The following is a 22659-nucleotide window of genomic DNA, read 5'->3' as shown; positions in this document are numbered from 1 at the left end:
CTACGATACAAGTATATATATGTAATAAGGTGTTCACTAAAGTGCTCAAATTCTAAGTGTGTTGGGTGCAAATTCATTATAGAGAGCTTAAAGCGCAGTATACCAATTGTACCATACACAAATTTGAACCACTTCTGCAGTTCATGTTTTTCTTTTTGAATGAGATTATTATTATTATATTTTTATCTATATAACCAAATATTGTATATTTGTTTTAAAATATCATTTAAAATTTAGATGATGATTATAATCATAATCACCGATTAATGTGTATTAAAAATAAATTGAATTTGATATATATGAGAGAACCTTCTAAGCTCCTAAATATTGATGCTGATAAAACCACTGGACTTTAATCATTGCAAAAATCTATTAATTCATTCCTGTTTTGGTCAAACTTTCATTTGTAAAAAAATGGTTCTGGAATGAAGTTGGCATTAGACCCTTCCTCCTTGACAAGCTGCAAAATTCACATCACCTTGCACCCGCAAAATGAGCAAATGTTCTTCACATAGAATAGAGATTAGTCCAGGCTAGTCATAAACACATTCATATATGTTCGATTTTAATGAAGTGAAATAAAATCACATTCACCAGTAATCAACATTTTAATTATACGTGCGTACACAAATACACAATCAAAATGAAACATCACAGCTGACAAGTTGCCACCGTAATCCAAATTACAACAGATCTAGGGGTATTTGAACAGTTTTATGAGGATGTGACATCACATACATTTTGAAAATAGCATGATACAGGTTAAAATTATTGTATTTTGTAATATATGGCAGATATTACTCAGACGAACTGTCCACCAAATGGGTACTGGCAATCAACCCATGCAACATGGTATTTACACTGATTATAAGCACTTTAAATATCAATTTATTCGGTCATTTTATCCTTTGGGGTGAAAACCTACTTGTACGCTTCCATGCTTATTATCAAAGCAAACATTTGTCGAAGGAGACGAAACTCTTATTGGGCACTTTCCCATCAATAGGGAACTGCAACACGGATGCATGAAGGGCCAGCTTTCATATCCTCCAAAAGCATGTTTAAAAGCGTATGTGTGATAGGTCCACATTTTCCTGCGCAGAGATATCCAACAATTATGCTCATTAAGGTATGCAAGAAATTGGCAAGATTACATCCTTCGGACCAGTTATCTGTGGTAGCACTTTAATAGATAGTAAATATAAAGAAAGCAATCCCATTAGGTGTACAGCCTGAGCTAGCATATAAAATTCATAATGAGTGTCGCATGTTTGAATCCAATGAGATTTAGGGTTGTATGTTTAAAACTAATAACTTAAATGGAAAAAGAAATTCCCTTGCATATGATCTTATGCATCATAATGTTGGCGACCTAGTAGTCACCTTTACTTTTAGCAATGTTTTATTCAGTCAAAAGATGGCTTATAACCTCTGCAAGAAGCAGATTTTGTTGTAACACGTGGTTTGTCAATGATCATCTGTGTTTCAAACGCGTTCATGGATAATGTAACTATAATTCTGCTACTATTGTTATTTTATCAAAGAATAAGGATTTGTAGGCATACCATTTCCTATTGGTTGTTCATCCCACATAATAACAGGCGTAACTTGCACACCACTTCCAATAAGCATCATTTCTTCTGCTGCTTTGCCTTCTTCAGCAGTTATGTTCCCAATTCGAATGTCACTGATGACACCTTGCTCTACAAGAGTTGAAGCAAGATCTAACATGCGCTTTGCAGTGCAGCCACTCAGAATTTTTTCAAATGATGGCATTAGAAGCTCCTTGTCCTTGTTTATAAATGCAACATTCATGTTTGGTCCTTCAGCGACAAAGCCTTCATCATCAAACCATATAGCAGCATAAGCTCCTTTTTCTTCTGCTTCCATTTTTGAGAGAACATTTGGTAGATAATTTACATTCTTCATGGTCGCAAACTGAGGGGGTTTCATGGGCACTGAAGATGTTACGACTTTCACGCCCTCTGTATGAAATGACAATGCATTTTCGATAACAACAGCATAAAAGGCAGAATTTGGGCAGCCAGATGAAGAGAGGAAGAAGTCTCCAGGTCCTGCTGTTAACCAGTAGCGTAAGGATCCCTGTTTGCATTGTGATGCAGCTACAGTTTGTATTAAAATGCTTCTTAAATATGAGCGATCAAAAGGAGGAGCAATCTTGGCCATTAATGCAGATCTCAATAAACGATCTAGGTGGGAGTCCAACTCATAAAGATGCCTGGACACAAACGAACAATATCAGCTCCTGAATATGTTTTTGAATTATTACTTCTGACAAAATGTAACCTTGGATTTCATGTTGGAATACCAAAATTCTGTAATTTGTGGATTAAGTATTCATAAACAAGTAATTGGCAAAAATTTGTTTTTTTGACATTAGGTAAATTGTTGTGTTATAACCTGTCATAATATGCAAAAATCCAGGTAGATGAGGAAAGAGAATACTTAAGTCCGGGAAGGAGCCTTGATCTGTAATTCTACGAATAAACACAGTTTCCCTAACTAAAAAATTCTGAATAAAAACAAAATTAGAGAATTTTAGTGACTGAAATTTTCAACTTTCTGTGCAAAAAGAAAATGTTAGTTGAACTATTTTTGATAAGACATGTAAATTGATGAAATATCAAACTAGAACAGAACTTCGTCATGTAAGATAATAAACGTTGTTGTTAGTTTATCAGTTTGTTGTTAAAAAAAAGTTTTGAGATTAGTTGTTGTTAGGTGATTAGTTGTATTCGATCATGAATCCTATTGCATAAATGTGAAGTTTGATCGATGAATTTTATCAAGGATTTTTGGTGTGTCCTCCAATTATGTCTGTTTTTTGGTGTGTTGATGATCTGCAGATCATTGTTAGAAATTTGTTTGTAATTGTTCGATACCTTCAATTAATTGGTATCAGAGCAAAGGTTAGGTGATTAGAACATGCAGAAGGCTGCTAGTTTTTTCAAATAATTCAGATCACAGTTTTTTATTGCGAAGAGGAGGGCAGTCAATCAACACCAATTGGAGAAGGGAGAGCCGCCACAGAACTTTGCAGAGATAAGGAAGAAAAAAATTGCCAGGAAAGACTGCTGCATTCTTTGAAGACTCCCACAGATTTGAGAAGTTACCAATAATATTTAAGTGCTACCAGTCTGGAAAACACAAGGAAAAAAGATAAAGATCGCAGAAGTGAAGGAAATTGCTGTTTGAAGGGTGATCATGAAGGAAAGGAGACTGCTGCAAAGGTAATTTCTTTTGCTGTTTTTTGCTGCTGCTCAGAGTATGTTGCTACGTGGGACAGCAATAAGTTTTTTCTTTTAAATTAAAAAGAGGAAGCAATAAATCAAAGGTTTAAATATTTGTGGATTTTGGTGGAACAAGAACTGTTCGTTTATGTTTTTTTTGAAAGGAAAAAGAAAAATTGTCAGAATATGTGATTGCGAGGAGGAATTGATAATGGGGGCTAATTTTTGCAAAGTATTTTGTTAAAAAAAAATTGAGATGGCGAATCTTGCGAGTACATCGACAAAAACGAGGACTCAATCTTTCCATGGATAAGTGGTGCTATATATTAAAACCAGGCATGGCATATTCTTGTAAATGCATATCAAGGTGCTCATATAGTTAAATGGCAGACACTAAGGAAGAGTTCTGAAAATGTTAAAATGAGCCCAAATGAGTCAGTTAAAGAATTTCTTACGATGAGAAATCAACGAAAATTATTTGAGTAATCAACATGTTATTGAATTTTTTTAAAGAAGTTTGCAATCCAACAATGCTTCAAAAGATCTTACATCCATGGAAATTGATGAATTAAGTGACATTCTATTAACTTTAGAAGAACAAATGAAAAGTATTGAAGAATATTTAGAACATGCATTTGCATCTAAGGCAACCATAAGAGGTAAAAAACATTAGTTGTTTAAGGGTTATCACAAATTTGAATATGGCAATGATTCCAAAATTGAGCATAGAGGTGATTCTACTCACAAGGTTCTAGTTTTCAAGGAAAAAGTAACAATTACAAAGGTAGAAGCAGAGATACTGGTAGAGACAAAAGATATGTTCAGTATTTTCATTGTAATAAATTTGGCAATTATGAGTCTGAATGTTGGCATAAGCAATGTGCTCATAGTACTGTAGAAGAGACAAAATCTATTTCTTTCTTGTTTGAATACAAGTTCTAATGAAGAGACTTTGTGGTATATTGATTCTAGTTGTTCCTCACATATGAATTCTAACAAAAATCTATTTGTTAATTTCAATAAAAAACATAATAGTACTATTGTGTTGGGGGATAATAAACCACATGGAACTGAAGGAAAAAGGAGCCATTGAAGTAACAAGTGAGAATAGTAAAATTAAGCTAATTTTAGATATTTTGTTAGTTCCTACTCTAAAAAAGAATTTGTTATTAGTTGGTTAGATGTTTGAATAAAATCATCAAGTTGTTTTTGACAAGAATGAATGTATAATTAAAAAAAAGTCACAAAGATGTGCAGTGGCTGCATAAGCATAGATGACAGGTGATTGTATATTTCCCCTTCACTTTTCTTCAAGCAAGCAAGTCTTGAGTACTACACAAGTGCATGATAGTCAGCTATGGCATCAAAGGTATGGGAATCTCAATTTTGGTGGTTTTCTTTTGCTTAAGAAGAAACAAATGGTTGAAGGAGTTACATTACTTAAGAATAAACACGAGATTTTTGAATAATGTTTAAAAAACAACATAAAAATACTTTTTTGATTAGTTAGTCTAGAAGGGCTAGAAAAGCTCTTTAAGTTATTCGTACTGATTTGTGTGGTCCTATGGCAAGTCTCTCACTTAATGAATCTAAATATTTTCTCACTTTCAATTGTTTTGGCTGATAAATCAATTTTTTTTGACAAGTTTGTTGAGTTCAAACAATTAGTTGAAAAACAAAGTGGTCAATTCATTAAGATCAACAAATCAGATAACAGGGGAGAGTATAGGTCAAATATATTTTTGGATTTCTGTAGAGAACATGGGATTCAAAGAGAGTTTAGCACTTCCTACACTTTTCAACAAAATAGAGTTGCTAAAAGGAAAAATAGGACAATTATTGAAATGGTTGGAAGCATGATAAAAAAAAAAGAGCCTAGATAAAAGAATTTGGGTAGAGGCAGCCCTTATTGCAGTTTATTTGTTGAATAGGAGTCCCACAAAAGATCTCATGGAATGAATCTTGAACAAGCTTGGTGTGGAATGAATTCTAGTCAGTGCTTGCAAACCGGACAGGGTAAAGGCCCACAGGATGGGTTGAGATTTGGGTGGACAGGGTCTTTTCCTACCTTTGACAAACTACGAACAGGGTCCTTGGTTTCATTACTGTTGAGTCAGGGACGGGGTCTTTTAACTCAGCAGATTTGCAAGGGATTTACGTAGAATTCACAACTTGATCAATTGAGTATTGTGCTATGATTTATTAATTTGAGTTTTATTGATTTTCAACAATAAAGTCTGAAAGAGAATTACTGCAAAAAATCAAGATAAGTTCATCCTTTGAATTATTCACAGAATTATAAGTTGATTATTATAATAAAATTTCTTCCTTTTTGATAAAATTATATTATAAATATATTGCAATTATCATCTTAAGTTGGAATTGTTGTTTTAGAGCAAAAATCAGGAATATCCCCAAAAGGGACATTACAGACTGAATACATTCATATCAAAGTATAGACATAAATCATGCCAAGAACCTTGACATTTAGATTTTAGCCCAATCTTTTCACTTCATTGGAGTCCCTCGACCATTTCTTTATTTCATAGGTTATTAACAAGTTTTCTATAATCTATGGCAATAGGAAATCTTCATAAAGCTAATAGCATACATCTCATAAATAGCATGTTGCATAGTTGGGTGTTACGCAAAAATCACCGTGTGGAGTAAGGAGACATGCTACATATTTCAGCTAGCACAACAATCTTTGAGGAAAAATTTATGATAGCATTAACCAAGCTTGGACCAAGCATGTTAACTGCTTTGACAAAATGCTCCAAGAACTATAGGAACAGGTAATTGGTACCTCATTTGTTTGACAACATGTCACAAATAAATATAAGCCTATGCTAGGGAATCAAACTGTTTACATATATTATTTGCCATTATCCAAGCTATTGTAATAATTTATTTATGATAGTCTGATTTAATATGCTTTGCTTGCATAAAAGAAATGAGGTAGAGATTAAAAATCAATTTGTTAACAACACTCCCAACTAGAAAGGAATAAAATAAACTTAAGCAATATCAATCTTGTTGTAACTAAGATTAGAAGGCAGTGGATGATTGAATAAAAATGCCACTATATTTTCAGAAGAAATGAGTAATTATTTTGACTATTGAAATAACATACCAGAAAAGTGATCCCTTGACATAAAAGAATGCAGCTTTACACTACTGCTAAAAGCATTGTTCTTAATATTTGTCACAAATAATTACATGAGCAAATTTCTAAATCTAGCATTGAATATATGTTAATCTTAGAGTAAATATCCATTCTCTTAAAGGCTACCTCCATATTCTAAATACTTAGAGCATCCAAATTATGAGAACTATTGACATCACTAAACTTATGTTCATAGTAGCTGTGCCTAAGAAAAATAATCGATAAGCAACTAAAAGAACCAATAAATATCCATTGGAGCAAAACTTCAATGTAAACTCTAATCTACTATGCCCATACCTGAAATAATCATGGTGGAGAGTGAGGCCTTCAATTGTCTAATTGATACAAAATTTTCATAGAAGGAAATAAAGATAATGATACTGAAAAAAAGACAATGAAGATATTTGAGAATTCTTTTTGTCAACACTATTGACATGTAATAACCTTGAAAGCTCTAGTATACATTCTGCCTTTTTCTCCCATTAACCCATTTCTTGAGAGTCATGGTTGCCACAATTTTTTGCTTTGATGAGTATCCATAACCTATTCCAAAGATCTCATTTTGGCATAGGCAGAGAGAACATTCACAGAGATTGTAGAATCTAGTTTTACACTTTCTGGTTGCATTTCCTTGAAAGTTTCCAACGCCTTTAACCAAGTTTGTGAAGCATTGCAGTCCACGTGACCAAATTTCTTTGGGCATTTCTTTGAAAATCCTACAATCTTCCTCAAGAAATCTATCTTGCACAAATCCTACAATCATTTCATTCCATGAAACCCAATTTCTTTGAGGCATTTCTTTTAAAAGACTTAAAGCCTCATCAAGAACACCGTGTTGTGCATAAATTGCAACCATTACAGTCCATGAGATTGCATCTGGTTGAGGTAATCCTTTGAAAAGTCTCAAATCCTCTTCAAAAACATCATACTGTGCATATTGTGCAATCACTACATTACATGAGACCACATTTCATTGAGGGACTTCATCCAAACAATTTTCATGCCTCTCCATACTTGCACATTGTTGCATACATGTCTACTAGGGAACTTGCAACCCCCACTTCTCATCCACTCCATGTGCTTGTGTGTACACACATGCTCACTCTTGACAGCTTTCTTATTGCAGAAGCAAAAATGAGTTTTTTGGGCAGCTAGCATGCTATGTTGCACTACCTCTCTTCTTGAATGGCTATCTTCTATATTTATGCTTTGATGGGAAGCTCACACCTACATCACACTCCCACCAAACATGGGTTAATCGAATTAATAGTTTAAGGAATCCCATTTTTTTGTTGCACATGAACACCACACCATCCTTCAATCTCTAGTTTTAACTCTATCCTTGCCTAGATTGTCTATCCAAGTATCTCCTTTAAATAATTCTACTCTTTTTCTTGGGGAGACACCATTGTCTTAAGGATGTGACAATTTGCAATTCTCCAATTTTCACATCTTATTTCCAAATTTGTGTAACGCCCCCGCTATAAGGCCCAAAGGACTCAAACACATAAATCAATGAAAAAGCGAATAATTTTTTTTTTTTTATAAAAGATAAATCATACATATGCATATAGTTACATGACACAACATGATAAAGAATAAGATGAATAGATAATAGCTTGCAATAGTCCTGAAGGCCCCACAACGTCGTTACTCGAGCAATACCAAAATGATCCAACATAACATAAACATAAGAAACATCATTTAAATAAAAGACACACCGTTTATTACAAAGGATCATGATACTCAATACATTGTCATGCGAAAATACATATAATCATCAATTACATTACAATGTATCCATAAGGATATAATCTCTAGAGTACAAAATGAAATGAATACATAAATCTGGGTCAATAAGAAAGTCTACAATCTTCAGTCGAGCCATCACGAACATGAATAAGGATGAACAAGACCCAATGGGTGCAAAAATCACTCCACCCAACCATGTGGTACCATTAGGTCCAACCCCCATGCTAGGAGATATCAGCTAAACCCATAAGACGGAAGTAAGCATAAGAGGATACACAAATGACTCACATGAGACTCACTAGACTACTATCACAAGAGACTCATAAGTAAACCAACCAATTCCAGAGGCCCAAAGCAATCAAAAATGAAAATAACAATGAGAGACCATTAGGTATGCAATAGGGAAGAGTGTCATCACTAGGTTGTCATGGGTTACCCTGGTGAATCTTCACTAGGTCCCGACCCCCATCCTTGGTTACCTTGGTGACCTCTACCGACCTTGGCCCCCATACAAACTCTAGTGGACCACACCAACCTTTCAAAGGGACAAGATTGGTGGATGCCATTCCAAGCCTTCTCTACTTACCCCAAACCTAAAAAAGCATTCAAGAGTAAGAGAGACAACATTTAATCTTATTAATGTGAACTAACTACCCACCCAGTTCTTTAGTTTAGATTTCCACTTGATTACGAAACCCTCATTGAGTTACCTTGGCGACCTCTTTGGGTCTTGACCCCCAATGAAAGCCACTCCCCCTTGACTTGCACCTAGGAATCCAAAATACAACACAAGACCTAAGACACTCAAAAACTCAAGGTGACAAGGTCCCGACCATAGCAAGGCTTGACTCACTTGCTAGAACAAGATTACAATAAAGGGGGTAATAAATACAAGCTAGAAAAGACCATCTAGCATTTAAAGACATTCAGAGACACTGATCAAGAAACAAAGAATAACCAAACGCAATAAAAAGATTCAACACATCCCCTAAGACTCTGGAGTCAAAATGCACTTATCACAACAATCCCAAGTTTTCAAATTATGATAGCCAAATTCAAAACAAACACAAGGTTGCATTATGCCAAACATGAGAAAATCAAATCACAATTTAAAACCCATAAAAAGAAACCTTAACTTTTACTTCACTCCTGTAGCGTCCTAAAATTGTGACACTTGCAATTTCGACTGCATTTGGGTCTTCACGATGGCGGTGCAACGTTGAACCTGAATGGAGACCCCGAAACCTGTTTACGACATCAAAAACTGCATATTTCTGCACCTTGGCCTGATCCTTCCTTGCACCCTGCTGTCCCGGGAGGTGGGACCATGGCGCCCAGCGCCCTAGTCCCTGGCCCTATTTTGGGCCCAGTCTCTTGTTGGGCATCGGGTCTTTAAGTTTGCAATTCGGAAAATAATGTTCCTAGGTCGGCCTAAGGTCGGAAAAATCAATCTCCTAACCCTAATTGACAAGTATATAAACTACTTTTCCTCTCCTAGAAAGGGAGGAAGGAAGTAAGCAAGAGCAAGACGCGGAAGCGATATTCAAACATTCAAACATTCAAGCATTCAAGCATTCCTTCAAGCAATTGAGCATTCTAAGTCTCCATTCAAGGCTAGGTGTTGCATTCAAGACAAGGGTTCAACCATTGAAGAGGAGATCACCTACAACATACAACATTCATTACACCTTTGCATGTAAGAATACAAACATTCTTACAACAAGGTATCAGTACTTGTTTACATTACAAACATTTACATTTACAGCATTCTCATTTCTTGGTTAATTCCAAAACCGGGGTTTGACCTAAAGGCAAACCCCTAATCCCTAACCCCCCAATCGTCCTCTCTTTTCTGTGTGTAGGTTGCAGGTACGCGGCTGTAATTGAAGATTTGGAATCCTTGTGCAGAGACGAACAGATCCACCTTCGTTTCGCGGATTTTTTGGAGGACTGTGTGCACTCCGAGCGCCATCGTCCCATCAACTTTCGCTCAAATTTGCAGGACAGCATCGTCTCGACATTTTACTGCTAATTTCAGGTCCGTAGCTTCATCCTGTGTTCCTATCTCCGTCTACAAGCGAATCTTTCTTACTTTACATGCATTCCTAGTTCAATCCTTCTATCTACATTCTTTACAAAAGAGGGTATCCTTGATGTCTTAACCCTTGAAACTCATTTAGAATCCAGTCTTGCATTGTGTGAGATTGGATCTTGTGGGTTTCAACCCCTCTTTTGAATGTAAAGTCTCTCCTAAGTGAAAACCGTCAATCCTAGTGACCTCCTTTCTCTCTCCATGGAGTGGGGGAACAACTAGGGTTCGATTTTCTGCTTTACAACTCCATATGATTTTTTGTTAACATTTTGATTTTAACTATCCCAAATTGAAAACACCTATTATCCACTCGATCCTTATAATGATATGTGCATTTCTAAATATATATAAACACACACACACACACACACACATATATATATATATCTGCATCCATAAAAATATTCAATCGCTTTACAATCAAAAAATTAATTTTTTTTTTTCCAATCACACAATAATAAATCACATTACCAAAGAATCAACGCAGTCGAGAAAGAGTCTGGACAATGTGCAAACCAACGGAGGTCGACACCTCCATAATACAATTCGATAACAGACATAAAGAGCATGAGCACCGATGATATGCCCAATGGTTAAGAGGGGATAAAATACCGATATTAATCGGTTAAAAGCTAAGAACCTACAGATCAAGAAAAATAACAGCATTGAACCATATGATTAGCATGCCGATCTAGTAATCGGTGATTACACTATTGCACATCGATTTTAGAGATCGGTTAAAGGATATAGGCATACCAATACAAACTGGTTATAACAGACAATAAGAGCAGATGAACTCGGCAAAAAGAAAAGTAAACATAATGAAAAGTCAGAAAGGAGGTAGTAACTTGATATGTGTGATTACCGGTTTCATAACAATCAGTCAAGAGAAGTGCAATCCGATACTAATCAGTTGTTAGGCAAACGCTGAGGAAATCAACTACTATAGTGCATTTAGCAGACACGACATAGAAGGGGAATTGCATACCGATTTAAATAATCAATTCCAAGAGAATGCTACCAACATTAGTGATCGGTTAGAACTAAGTACACAAAACACAGGTCAAGGGAAAGAACCTAGAGCATGAATCGATTTTCACAAAATATCACTAAACTAACAAAGGGATGAATCTACAATGCCTTCGGATGGTCTAGAGAACCATGCACAGACAGACTCAAGAAGAATAATACGTATAAGCACAATAGATAGAAGTGCACCAAACATAAAATTGGGTCTACAAAAGTTACAAAGTCCGATTATGGCCTTCGGAGATGACTCAAACAAACCTATTTCTTCTATCGGATGGTAACTTAAGAGCTAGCAGTAATCAGACAGCAAATCGGCTTATGCAGGAAATAGATCAATCAATAATAGGTGGAGACCTTCCATATCAATCGGTAGGAGAAAAGACTTGATCCAATTGCATCAATCGGTTAGAACAGGATAGTGAATTGATAGTGACAGGAAACAGGCCAATTATAATAAACGGTTGAAGATAATAAACATTTTACTAGTCTATCAACTGCAAACGCAAACATACCAATTAAATAGTAATCGGTTAGGAAAAGATGCCTATCAATAAAAATATGAAAAACATAGGCAATCCAAAAATCTACAGAAGGAAAAGAAGACGCATTGCCGAGCATGCGACATAATTTTAAACTATTGAAATATAAATTTTAACCCGACTGAGGCAAGGAATTGGGGAAAGAAAACAAAAACACAAGAGGAAACAATGCATGTTAAAACATCATGATCCTATAGAAGTTATTGAACATATAGATGTACAGATGAAAAACAATTTTCAAGATCAAACCCAACCTGGAGTCCTACGCCCAATGAAGGAGTTCCTGGCGCTGCAAGGGATCCACAGATTTCTTCAAGAAAGAAAAATCAAGAGTCCCTTCCACCTTTCTATCAGCCCCCAATCCAAAATTCAAAAAACCCCCAAGAAAATCACAACTCAAATTCCCAAAAATCCATACCCAAAAATTCATAGGAAAATTCTTCACAAGAATTCCAAAATTCCTCTCCCCTACTTTTTCGAAAAAGCAGGGAGCTATCCTTTTCGAAAAGTAACTCCCCATTAAAATCTGCATGCAAGATTATTCCCCACCATCTCCAATAATTAGTTTTCTTGATTATTTTAATTTTATTTAATTGATTTACTCATTGATTTTCTTGAGCACTCCAAAATCACCAAAATAAATATTTAATATCCAATTTAAAATTATCCACATTTATATTTGTTATAAAAAGAATTAAATGGTTAAACATTTTTGTAAATATAATTAATTTAACTCGATGCTTTAACACACTATAGTATATTAATTGATATTAATACACAAATACATTTAATATATTAATATTAATTCTCTCTCCCAATAAAACTAAATAAACCTTAAAACATACTCTAAAAAGAACGGACTACAAACTAACAAGACACAAAGGACCAACAGGGCGAACAACTGCCATGACCGGACAACAAAGCACAAGGATACTTGGCTGTAATCTCGTTCCCGTAGGAACGATGGTCATGTCAAGGGTCTGACTGATAACTCCAAATTTTCAACATTACCATTGGGTCATAGAGCACGCTCAGACCTGAAAATTTAGGTGGAGTCTGTTGAGACATGGACCAGCTAGGACTCAAACCTAGGACCTTCCATACGCTGCTGGAGTGCTCTACCACTAAGCTACTGGCCCCTCTTGGACCAGTCCATCGTCGATCCGGGTGTGGCTTATTTCCAACACCAACACCCCCCCTTAAGCCACACCTCTCGTGTGCTTGGGGCTCCTAGCCTGGACCTGGCTCTGATACCATGTCGAGACATGGACCAGCTAGGACTCGAACCTAGGACCTTCCATATGCTACTGGAGTACTCTACCACTGAGCTATTGGCCCCTCTTGGACTAGTCCATCGTTAGTCCAGGTGTGGCTTATTTCCAACACCAACAGAGTCGATGCTCGACACCTGCAGCTACATAAACACATTGTCGAACATGTATATATATAATCCATATAACATCATACCGTGAAAAGGGAATGGAAGCGACGTAGCTTACTCGTAAAGAGTAGTGCGGCGCTTATCCCCTTTCACCCAAGCACATCAAAGATAGAAAACAATGTATGTCATATCAAATAAACATCCATAAGCATAATGATGAAATAATAACAACACATATATAATCCATCTCAACAATCATCTGACTAATTGAGCATAGCTAACATCAAATAAACACATCATAGTCATCATCATGTAAATCATCTTCCAATGATCCATAAAGCATAAAACATGAATACCATATATAAGTCCATGAGACAAAAATTGCATCATATCTAATGTCAAAATCGACCAACACCAAAAAGGGTCTAAGCCACACAAACACACAAGGCCATAAAAAACTGGAAAGCCAAAAGGAGAGTGGGCACTACAATTTGATTCTCCTTTCATTCTTGTGCTTCATTTCATTTATGTCGAAAGAGGCTCATTGAGTGCTAACTTGATTATTCTCTCTCTTGTTTGCCCATTAGATCCCTACAAACCACATCCAATGACCAAGCATTTTGCAATTTTCATCAGGTTAAAAGACATTACACACAATTGTGCATGAGTCTTAGACAACAGGTGTAAGACCTTATAGACAACAATATGATGTCCTATGATAATAGAAATCCTTCAATGGCACTTGTGATTCGTGAATAGTAGATTGGAAATTTATATGAATCCTTTTCCATGTCATACAAATAGTGTTAAAGCACATGAAAATAGAAATATTGAAAATGAGGATATATCACATGAACATGCTTTTGTGGGGGCTATTGAAGCTAATGTTGCATCTTCTACTTTTCTCCCACTCCAATTGCATTCTATGACAGAGAGATACAACAAAATAATCATAGCCAAGATGCATGATGTTGATATTCATGATGTTCTTGTGAATCCTACAAATCTATATAGCATAGGTACAAAAGATATTCTAATCAATATGTGTATTAATTCAAAATCTTATGCACACTCAGAAGTATCCTTGAAGATGAAAAATGGAATATTGATCAACACTTTGGGTTGCGTCATTTTGCCACACAACTTTGATCCTAAAGATGTACAAGTATTATGCCATTTTATTCTTGCTAAAATAGATTCTCTATATTACTTGGAAGATCATGACAAGAACACTTAAAATTTGTGCTTTCAACTGTACTATTGTACATCAATGCATTAAATTCATTTATGAAGGAAGAGTTATTAAGATTTCAAGAGATAATTTTGAGCCAAAGGTGGAGTTGTCACTTCACTTTAGACACATACATCCCAACCCCAAAGGAGATTCCATTTGAATATCAATAAGGTATTCATGAGGTATACCGAGAACAAAAAGAGCAAAAAAAGAAGAAACAAAGAATAAAACTTAAAGAGCAGCACAAAGAGCAAATCAAACATGAATAAATAAAGAGACAAAAGCAAAATTGCCACAAATACCAGAGTTCCATTCCCAAAAAAACACTTGGAAACCACAAGGGAATTTGTGGTGCATCAAATGTCCATCATTCCTCCACAACAAGTAAAGAGAAATGAAATTTAGATAAGAAAATAAATTCTTAATGTAACGCTAGTGGATCATGTGGTTATGCCTAGCACAAAGGAATATAAAGAAGAGAAACATGTAATAGAAGAATAAAGCAAAAAAGAAGCATGAATCCATGACGACAAAAATGATGACCTTTATTGGATGATCATGATCGTTTGTTAGATCATGAGCATAACCATGAGCCTTTGGAGGAAAAGGTTCAGCCTCCAAAGTTTGTTCAATGATATATGAACATCATTATAGCATATATAGCTTAGATTTCATTTTTTTTGTCTTTTTCTTGTTTGTTGCTTTAACACCATGGCCTTTTTTATCATGCCTTGTTTGTTGTGTTTCACATGTTCATTTCATCTTGGTTTTCATGATAACCATTTCCCTTAGTTGGGGTTCATTTGTTTCTTCCTCACTGACATATTTACTCTATGCTTGTTCGCATTTTTTTTCTACATCCTCAAATACTTTCCTATGTTGTTTCCTTTTTTATAACTTACCAAGATGTTGTATGTGCTAGATGTCAACATCTCTATCCACCTATATTTTTCATAACATCATATCCGTAGGTAAATAGAAAAATGTAATATAAGAATGTAACTAATTTAAAGTAGTGATTGTAATAAATACATCACATAACAAGCAAATAAATAATCTAGAAGTATTAAGCATGGAGATCATATGGGTTGGAGATTAATCTCAAGGTATAAGGTTTCCCTAGCATGGGCATATAGAAAATGGTCTCCCCGATGGCCAAAAATACCCATATAGGCACATGAGGCACTAGGATGGGCGTCGTATGCCCCCAATGTGGCACCCAAGATCATGAGCACAAAATGGTAGAGGAATCGCCATTGGTTCCTAGGGATAATATATGTCTAGAAATGTGATCTCAAGTTAATGATGGGGGAAGGTGCAATGTCCCCCAAATGTAAAGGATAAGTTGTGGTAAGTGGTAACATATGTAGGTAAGGCAAGATGTCGACATGTGGCACACATCCCTTAACTTACTTATATGTGGCATTTTCTTTTCTACATCCTCATATACTTTCCTTTGCTTTTTCCTTTGTTGTAACTTACTAGGATGTTTTATAAACCACATTAAAGAGAATTCATCTGAAATATATGAATGAAAATCATGTTAATGGAATGAAATAAATAAGAAAAACTCAAATATTGAATTATGTGAATCAAACGTAGAAAAGAACAAATGAATTTGGCTCAAACATTTCACATCTTACCCATCAATTATCAAAGCAGTGTCAAAAACCCCATGCCCTCGATGGACCATGTGATCATCGAGTGGGATGACCATCAATGTAGGATCAACAGTTATACCTCCAATTATGCTTGAATACATTGCTCCATAAGACTGCTTGGATTTTCTTCTATTGTTCTCTTGCATCTTTTCAATTATCTACAACACAACATATTTAATTATTAGAATTGCCCCTGACCTAATAAGAAGATTAGAGAAAACTCAATCGTATTACTATAAAGAATTTTAATCCTAATGCTGAGTTGAATAATTGACCGCTAGTTAACTTAAAAGAAATCATTCCAAGTGGTTCATTCTTCAGTTCCAATTTCATTCCACTTGAAGCACAGAATGTATTCAAATCCAGACAACAATGACTTTGAACTGAACCACATGCAATCAAACATGAAAGTGAAATTACATTCTGTTAATTAAAACTAGGAAGCAAGAAAACCAAATAACAGGGGTACACCCATGCGTGTAGACCCTAGATAAGACAGTAAATAAAAACAATCAGGCACTATATGAATTTGAAATGCTAACAGAGTCAAAAGAAGAGGGCCTGGAGAAAGTAAAGCTCTAGCCTGCATTAGATTTGTAAGCGGAAAGGTTAAGTTAAAAATTTTATGTATTTCACTGACTCACTAGAGGGCTCTCGCATTCACCATCTATCTGAGAAGTTCATGTAAAAAAATGACTATTTTGCGTGTGCTAGTTTTTAAGGATAGTGAACAAGAATTTTGTATAGATCTAAACTCCATCTACCCAATACAAGAAGTGCTTCCAATTTGAAAACTGCATTTTATTTTTCTCCTTCTCTACCACACCTCTCTTATAAGTCAAAAATACCCCTCTTAATACCTGCAGCACCATCCCTCAAAGGGCAGCGTAAAACACTTCTCTCACGAAAATCATCTAACCTTAATGCTTTGATGGGCATCCACACCCTGTTTTTTTCAGACTCCTTGTGGACAACAAATGGAAACAGTACCTTCTTCAATGTTGTTGCAAGCTGTTTTCTTTCCATGCCTGACACACTTCCTTCCTTATACCATGTCCATGCTTTTTTTAATTGATTTTGTGTCCTCACCTTTTGACCAGTTTTTTGGTTATAAAGATCTCTTGTAATTGGTCTATTATTTATTTTTATTGTAGCTGTGAAATGTCCAGTGTCGAAGCTGCCTTCCATGGGGGATGTGACATAATGAAAAGTCAACATTTTTCAATGAAATGGATATATGCCACCATTATAACCCTCCACGAATTAGTAATTTTAATAGTGTTGATTGAATCTGGCAGTAATTCCACAACTTTCAAATCTTTTTGTTTCAAGCTTTCACTTAGAAACACATTATTCTCCATTTGTTACTAAATTCACTTAAATGACCTTTTTCTAAAATGGTAGTATTTTTGTGGATCAGTTTTATTTTAATTTGATGATATTTGATGCATCTCAGAATTCAATTCTGCATATTCAGCAATCCCTGGTTTGAAGAATAATTATGCTGCCACGAATCAAAGAGCTTCTTGTCCAAAAATGTAAAGGATTCAAAAGCTCATACACAGTTTTTTACCATAAGCTCTGTAATTGACTTTAATGGGCTGTGGAATTATCATGTCTTTGAATAATGATGTTCTTCACTTGATCAAACTCTGAGATCTCATTAAAGCATAAAATAATATTTAAAACCACAACATCAAACTGATGACAAATGCAAATTTGAACATGCTGTACACTTCATTATAGATATGGGGCTACAAATTCTACCAAATCCAACTCTCACATTCAGAATAAACATTTAATCTGCAACACAACCGTTCAAATTGAATCCCCAAACAATGCCTTCAAGCATGCTTTCATCGCCCATGATTAAAAAATTCAATTGCATTCCGATCTCTTCATAGCTAATCATTCCTTATATCTTAAAGGTATCCTACTAAACTAAATGTAGAGATTATTTTAGAAAATAAATATTTAGGGGCCAGTTAATACTATCACTCAAATATTTTAAAACACTTGCAAAAGTAGGAAATGAATAATGCTATGATTTAAACAATTCAAGACTTAAATTGATTTTAATGTGTAACGTGCAAGGCTTTAGTGGCAACCAAAAGAAACCTCCATGGCAGGGGACTATAAGATATTTCAGTGTATACCTCCCCAATATTGACTAACCCATTAAAATAAGACTTTCTAAGCTTCATACTACTAACTGGAGGAGCTCAACCAAAGTGCCATAATATATGGGAAAGTGGCACTTGACACAAGAGAGGAATACTTAAACAAAAGTGTACTTCATTTACATGTTTATGAATGTCCATCTGAACACATGGCGAAATGGTCTCAAGGTATGGTGTAATGTCCCCATTTGGGATTTGTCTTAATTTAGCCCTGAGACATCAAATTTTAAAAATATAAAAGTGAGAATTGTAATTGATAATTATAATTTTATCAGAACTGAATATATTTCATTATAATATTTAATTTAATATTCTAAGAATAGTTCGGGATGGAGAAATTATCTTGATATCTTCTTGTTGTGAATGCAAGCTTCACTATATATATAAATTTATTTCTTGGTATTACTTTATGTCTATTGAAATAATGTTAATTACTGATCTATATGTCGCTGTCTCTGATAACTCCCTTAGAATGAATGCGATATGGTTTGGAACTAAACTGATCTGAAAATATACGTTGCTCGTTATTTCTGGTATTTGCCTTAATGTGAATGAGATATATATTTGATGCTGATCGGTCTGTAGAGATCCTGAGGAATTACTTGTTAGCTCGTCTGATCCAATTTCCTTTAGCATTGTAATGATCAATGGTGGCCAATGTAGTTATACTATTGCTGTCTCTGGTTTAACATTTTCTTGCTTCTGTAATGTTCTTACGATGCCATTTCTGTTGAACACTTCCTTTGTAATTGCTCCTCATACGTCTTATGGTCTGCAAGGGTAGATTCACCCTTTACTTGTCTTCCTTGTGCAATCTGCTATCCAAAATATAATCATTCTCCCATCTATCTGCAGAACTGAATTTATTCCTCTTCTTCATAATCTCTGTCCTATTTTTCAACCCCTGTTTCAATATGGATATTGCACTCCTGTTTCAATATGTCAGACATATTGAAACAGGAGTGCAATATGGGGACATGACATATGGATATTGCACTCCTGTTTCAATATGTCAGTTGTCATTTTTTACTTCTTGTGATGGAGAGTAAGAAATATGGTATTGAAAATAAATTTGTAGTGGAGTCATTTTATAGTTCAAGATTAATCTCACATTCATGGGGTCATCTCAGTAATCTTTACAATGAAATTAGCATCATTTATTCTACCCTCCATGAGTGAATTGGACCATATTCCTGCATCTCCTCAGCAGTGATACAAGTTCAGGTACATATGCTTCATTTTTCATTGTTACCTCTTTCAAGTCGGTCTTATGCAGGAGGAAAGATTCAGCAATAGCATGATAGATTGCTGAAGTTGAGTCATTAGAGGATACCATGGCTCAACTAGCAATATATTTTCAGAATAGGGCTACTTTTTCAATCAAAAAGTCTAAGCACTTTTGGAAATCTTCTCAACAGCAATTACTATTCCTCTGTTTCCTCCACTAAAAGGGATAGAGTAGGAAGTCAAGTGAAACTTAAGCTCAAGATTATGATTTCAAGGTCATCACTAAAGCTTCAGAATGGTTTACAGACAAGAGTAAAAGGATAAGGTAATCAATTGAAACAAAAAATAGCACTGAAGCGGCTATCATGGTTGTACCTTTCTATAGAAGAAATTCATGCAATTCCATGTAGCAAAAAATTACTTCAAATCACAGGGATGATGCTGTGTCAAGAAGAGAATGTTGGTTGGATGAACATGAAAAAATAGTTTACTGTTCTGAATGATAATCACAATAATATGGCCTGATAAGCTCTATAGCTATTTTTAATAATTATCGAATTTCAACTTCCTGGATTAGGTTGAGTTTTCAGTATGTTTAAGGGTATTGATTGTTTAATATGGACTCTCCATTCCAATTGTATTAATTGTTTAGTATGGGCTCTGCATTCAAAGTTGGTGTTATGGTGATCTTGATTCAGCCACTTTTAGTTGATGGATAGTTCTCCTACTCAAGGTTATTGTAAGGATGGGTCCGTATCTTTGTGATAACATAAAAATGTTTCTTTGGATTTTTATTTTTTTTTGGAGTCTTTTTAGTTTCAAGTGACTTGTGAAGGAGTGTATGAGCTTTGAACCTGGAACCAGTGACAATGTAACTATGCCTCTGAAAATAAAAAAATATATATTTTATTTCATGACAAGTATTTCAAAATAGCCAGACTGGGAACCTGTATAGATAAAGGAAGAAACTGTTATCCATAATGTACACAAAAAATAAAAAATAAGGGAGCTGAAAATATTTTATCTGCTATTTTAACAAACAAAAGTAAGAAGAAAAAAATAGTTGACACAAAGCAATTAGAAAAATGCGTACTCACTAATAGATTTTGACAAAAGTGGAGGATTCTGTTTTGACTAAAGGGAAGGCTACCCGTAGTAAAGACAAGGGGATTAAAGGGGTCAGCAATCTCCAAAGGGAAGACAAAACAGAGATAAACAGGTAAGACTTGAATCCCAGTATGAAAGCTTTTTCTATGTAAGATGAGAGACTATGCTGATAATCGAGAAGCTAAAGGGAAGGGAGAGATTCCCATTAAAGATTTATTAAGCGAAGTGGACTCCCCTAAGAAGGGTTATCACATTCAAAATGGTGATTCCTAAATGGCTTATGAATGAAAATTAAAGACTGGGAGTCAAAACAAATCATTTGCGATTTTGCATCAACAGATCAACAGGGACCAGCCCCAAAAGGAGGCTTGTGTTAAGTTCAACGAGGAGTAGTGGAGTATGTAAAAGGATGTATGTGAAATAAGTAGGGCACTGGAAGTGCTTCAACCTGGAATGAGCGGGATTGAAAGAGAACAAGAAGCCTTGACTGTTTCACTCGGTAAGATCATTCAACTGAATAGGGCTACAATCAGGAACTCCATTATAGGCATTATTATGCTTAAGGAAAATATGCTATAGATGAAAGTGAATTGTCTAGAAACTGACCCAAGTAAAGGAACTGGAAGCAAAATGAAGCAGAATGAGAATTCTGTGATTGATCTGGACAGTAAGATAATGGAGATCATTTGGAGTTTCCGAGGGAGGGAGGGATTGCAGTGAATTCTTTTAAGAACCTTTCTTCTTCTCACATGTAATCCTTGTGGTCTTTGCTGTCTTCCTGTTGTTTGTATGCTGCTTTGGTTTTTTCGCTGTTGGTTTATAGCATTGTTCCTTTTGCATTTTTGGTGGTCTGAAGTTTTTATCTCAAGTATGTATGTTGTTGATGCTTACCTTCTAATCAATATAAAAAGGTTTGGGCACTTTCCAAAACCCACTTTTGCTCTCTAATAGAAACAAAAATGAAAAAGAGATCATCAGAGTTAAAAAAGAGGTCAGAACTGCTTGCAGAAGCAAAATAATTTGAAGCAGCACATTGTGAAAAAGTCACTCTAAAACAAAAAGATCATAACCTTTTTTTATTATTAAATAAATGGTATCAGAAAAATCACGAAACATGTCTTCACATCTGAGTTCTCGGGTTGAGACAAACCTCGAAAAGAGATAAAATGGGAATAGTATGCCCCGTCTCATCCTCATCTTGCATCCCTAAAACATGATGTTCTATACTATTATCTTCTGCAAAAGTGAAGGCATATGCAACATGGGAAGAGCATATCTCGTACCGAATTAAAATTGCAAAATTCAAATAAAATATATATGGCCATAGCCGGTCACAATTGCGATGAATCAATCATATATACAACTTACCTGCTGTAGGTCCTGCTGCATCTGCTTTATTACCACGGAAAGCTGCAGGTAAATGATTGATCTTTCTTGAATGAAAGGCATTTAATAAATTGGTTTTCTTCGAGGATCCAATTAGCTGTTCTTTCGTTTTAGTTTTCCTCAATGAGTTTTTCCATGAACCAGCTTCACCAATTGGACTGTAGGTGATCAGACCGGTCAGAGCCCGTTCTTGGTGACCCACACCAACAAACAGAAATCTAGCCATGATCGAAACCACCAAGAGACCGAAGAAACACAGAAATAAACAAATTAAATTTGGTTGCAAATATTACAACTACATCGGCCGCTCAGATTTATACTAGATAGAGGAACGATTTTATATATGAAGGCAGTGATCATTGCGGATTCCATTTCCACTTCAAGGAATTCGTTCAATTGTGTGTGTAAATTTATATATATGTATATGAGCTGGACGTTGGCATTTTGCTGATCGACATTGTCAAAGGCTAAATCTGGTTTAATAAATGGCCGGTTATGTGAGCCACGTGAATCCCCCACAGAGAAGGGAAAACCCGCCTAGGAAATACAAATAAAAGAATTGAATTGCGTAGAGTGTACGGAGCATTGTACATACTCTGCAAGCTCGATTTCTGGAATATAATTCACCTTTATGTATAAGTTTAAGGAAGAGCA

At 35.3% G+C, this 22659-nt stretch overlaps 1 protein-coding gene across 2 annotated transcripts; it reads right to left on the bottom strand.

The window, feature by feature from the left end:
* Positions 1-534: 534 nt before the first annotated feature.
* LOC131069375 (D-amino-acid transaminase, chloroplastic) lies at positions 535-22591 on the bottom strand. 2 transcript variants are annotated; one of them, XM_058004757.2, is made up of 5 exons: positions 21988-22591; positions 21770-21855; positions 16088-16263; positions 1566-2239; positions 535-1094 (listed from the first exon to the last, which is right to left on the bottom strand). In XM_058004757.2, exons 1-5 carry the CDS (start codon positions 22229-22231, stop codon positions 1000-1002), a joined length of 1275 nt encoding a protein of 424 aa, XP_057860740.1. In that variant the 5' UTR covers positions 22232-22591; the 3' UTR covers positions 535-999. The 2 variants fall into 2 exon arrangements, with proteins under 2 accessions (XP_057860740.1, XP_057860749.1); XM_058004766.2 differs by having other exon boundaries at positions 21770-21825.
* Positions 22592-22659: the final 68 nt, after the last annotated feature.

This window comes from Cryptomeria japonica, chromosome 6 (assembly GCF_030272615.1).
Source record: "Cryptomeria japonica chromosome 6, Sugi_1.0, whole genome shotgun sequence".
Lineage (NCBI taxonomy): Eukaryota > Viridiplantae > Streptophyta > Pinopsida > Cupressales > Cupressaceae > Cryptomeria > Cryptomeria japonica.
This window is presented reverse-complemented; position numbering and strand designations above follow the sequence as displayed.

Bases quoted from the DNA above. Each gene is read 5' to 3' on its own strand.
- LOC131069375 (XM_058004757.2), bottom strand. From the start codon at position 22,231: ATGGCTAGATTTCTGTTTGTTGGTGTGGGTCACCAAGAACGGGCTCTG. The intron at 16,264-21,769 runs GTTTGTCTCAAC...GTTGTGTTGTAG, and splicing joins CCATTTTATCTCTTTTCGAG to ATAATTGAAAAGATGCAAGA. The intron at 2,240-16,087 runs GTAAGATGTGAA...GTTTGTGTCCAG, and splicing joins ACTGCTTTGATAATTGATGG to GCATCTTTATGAGTTGGACT.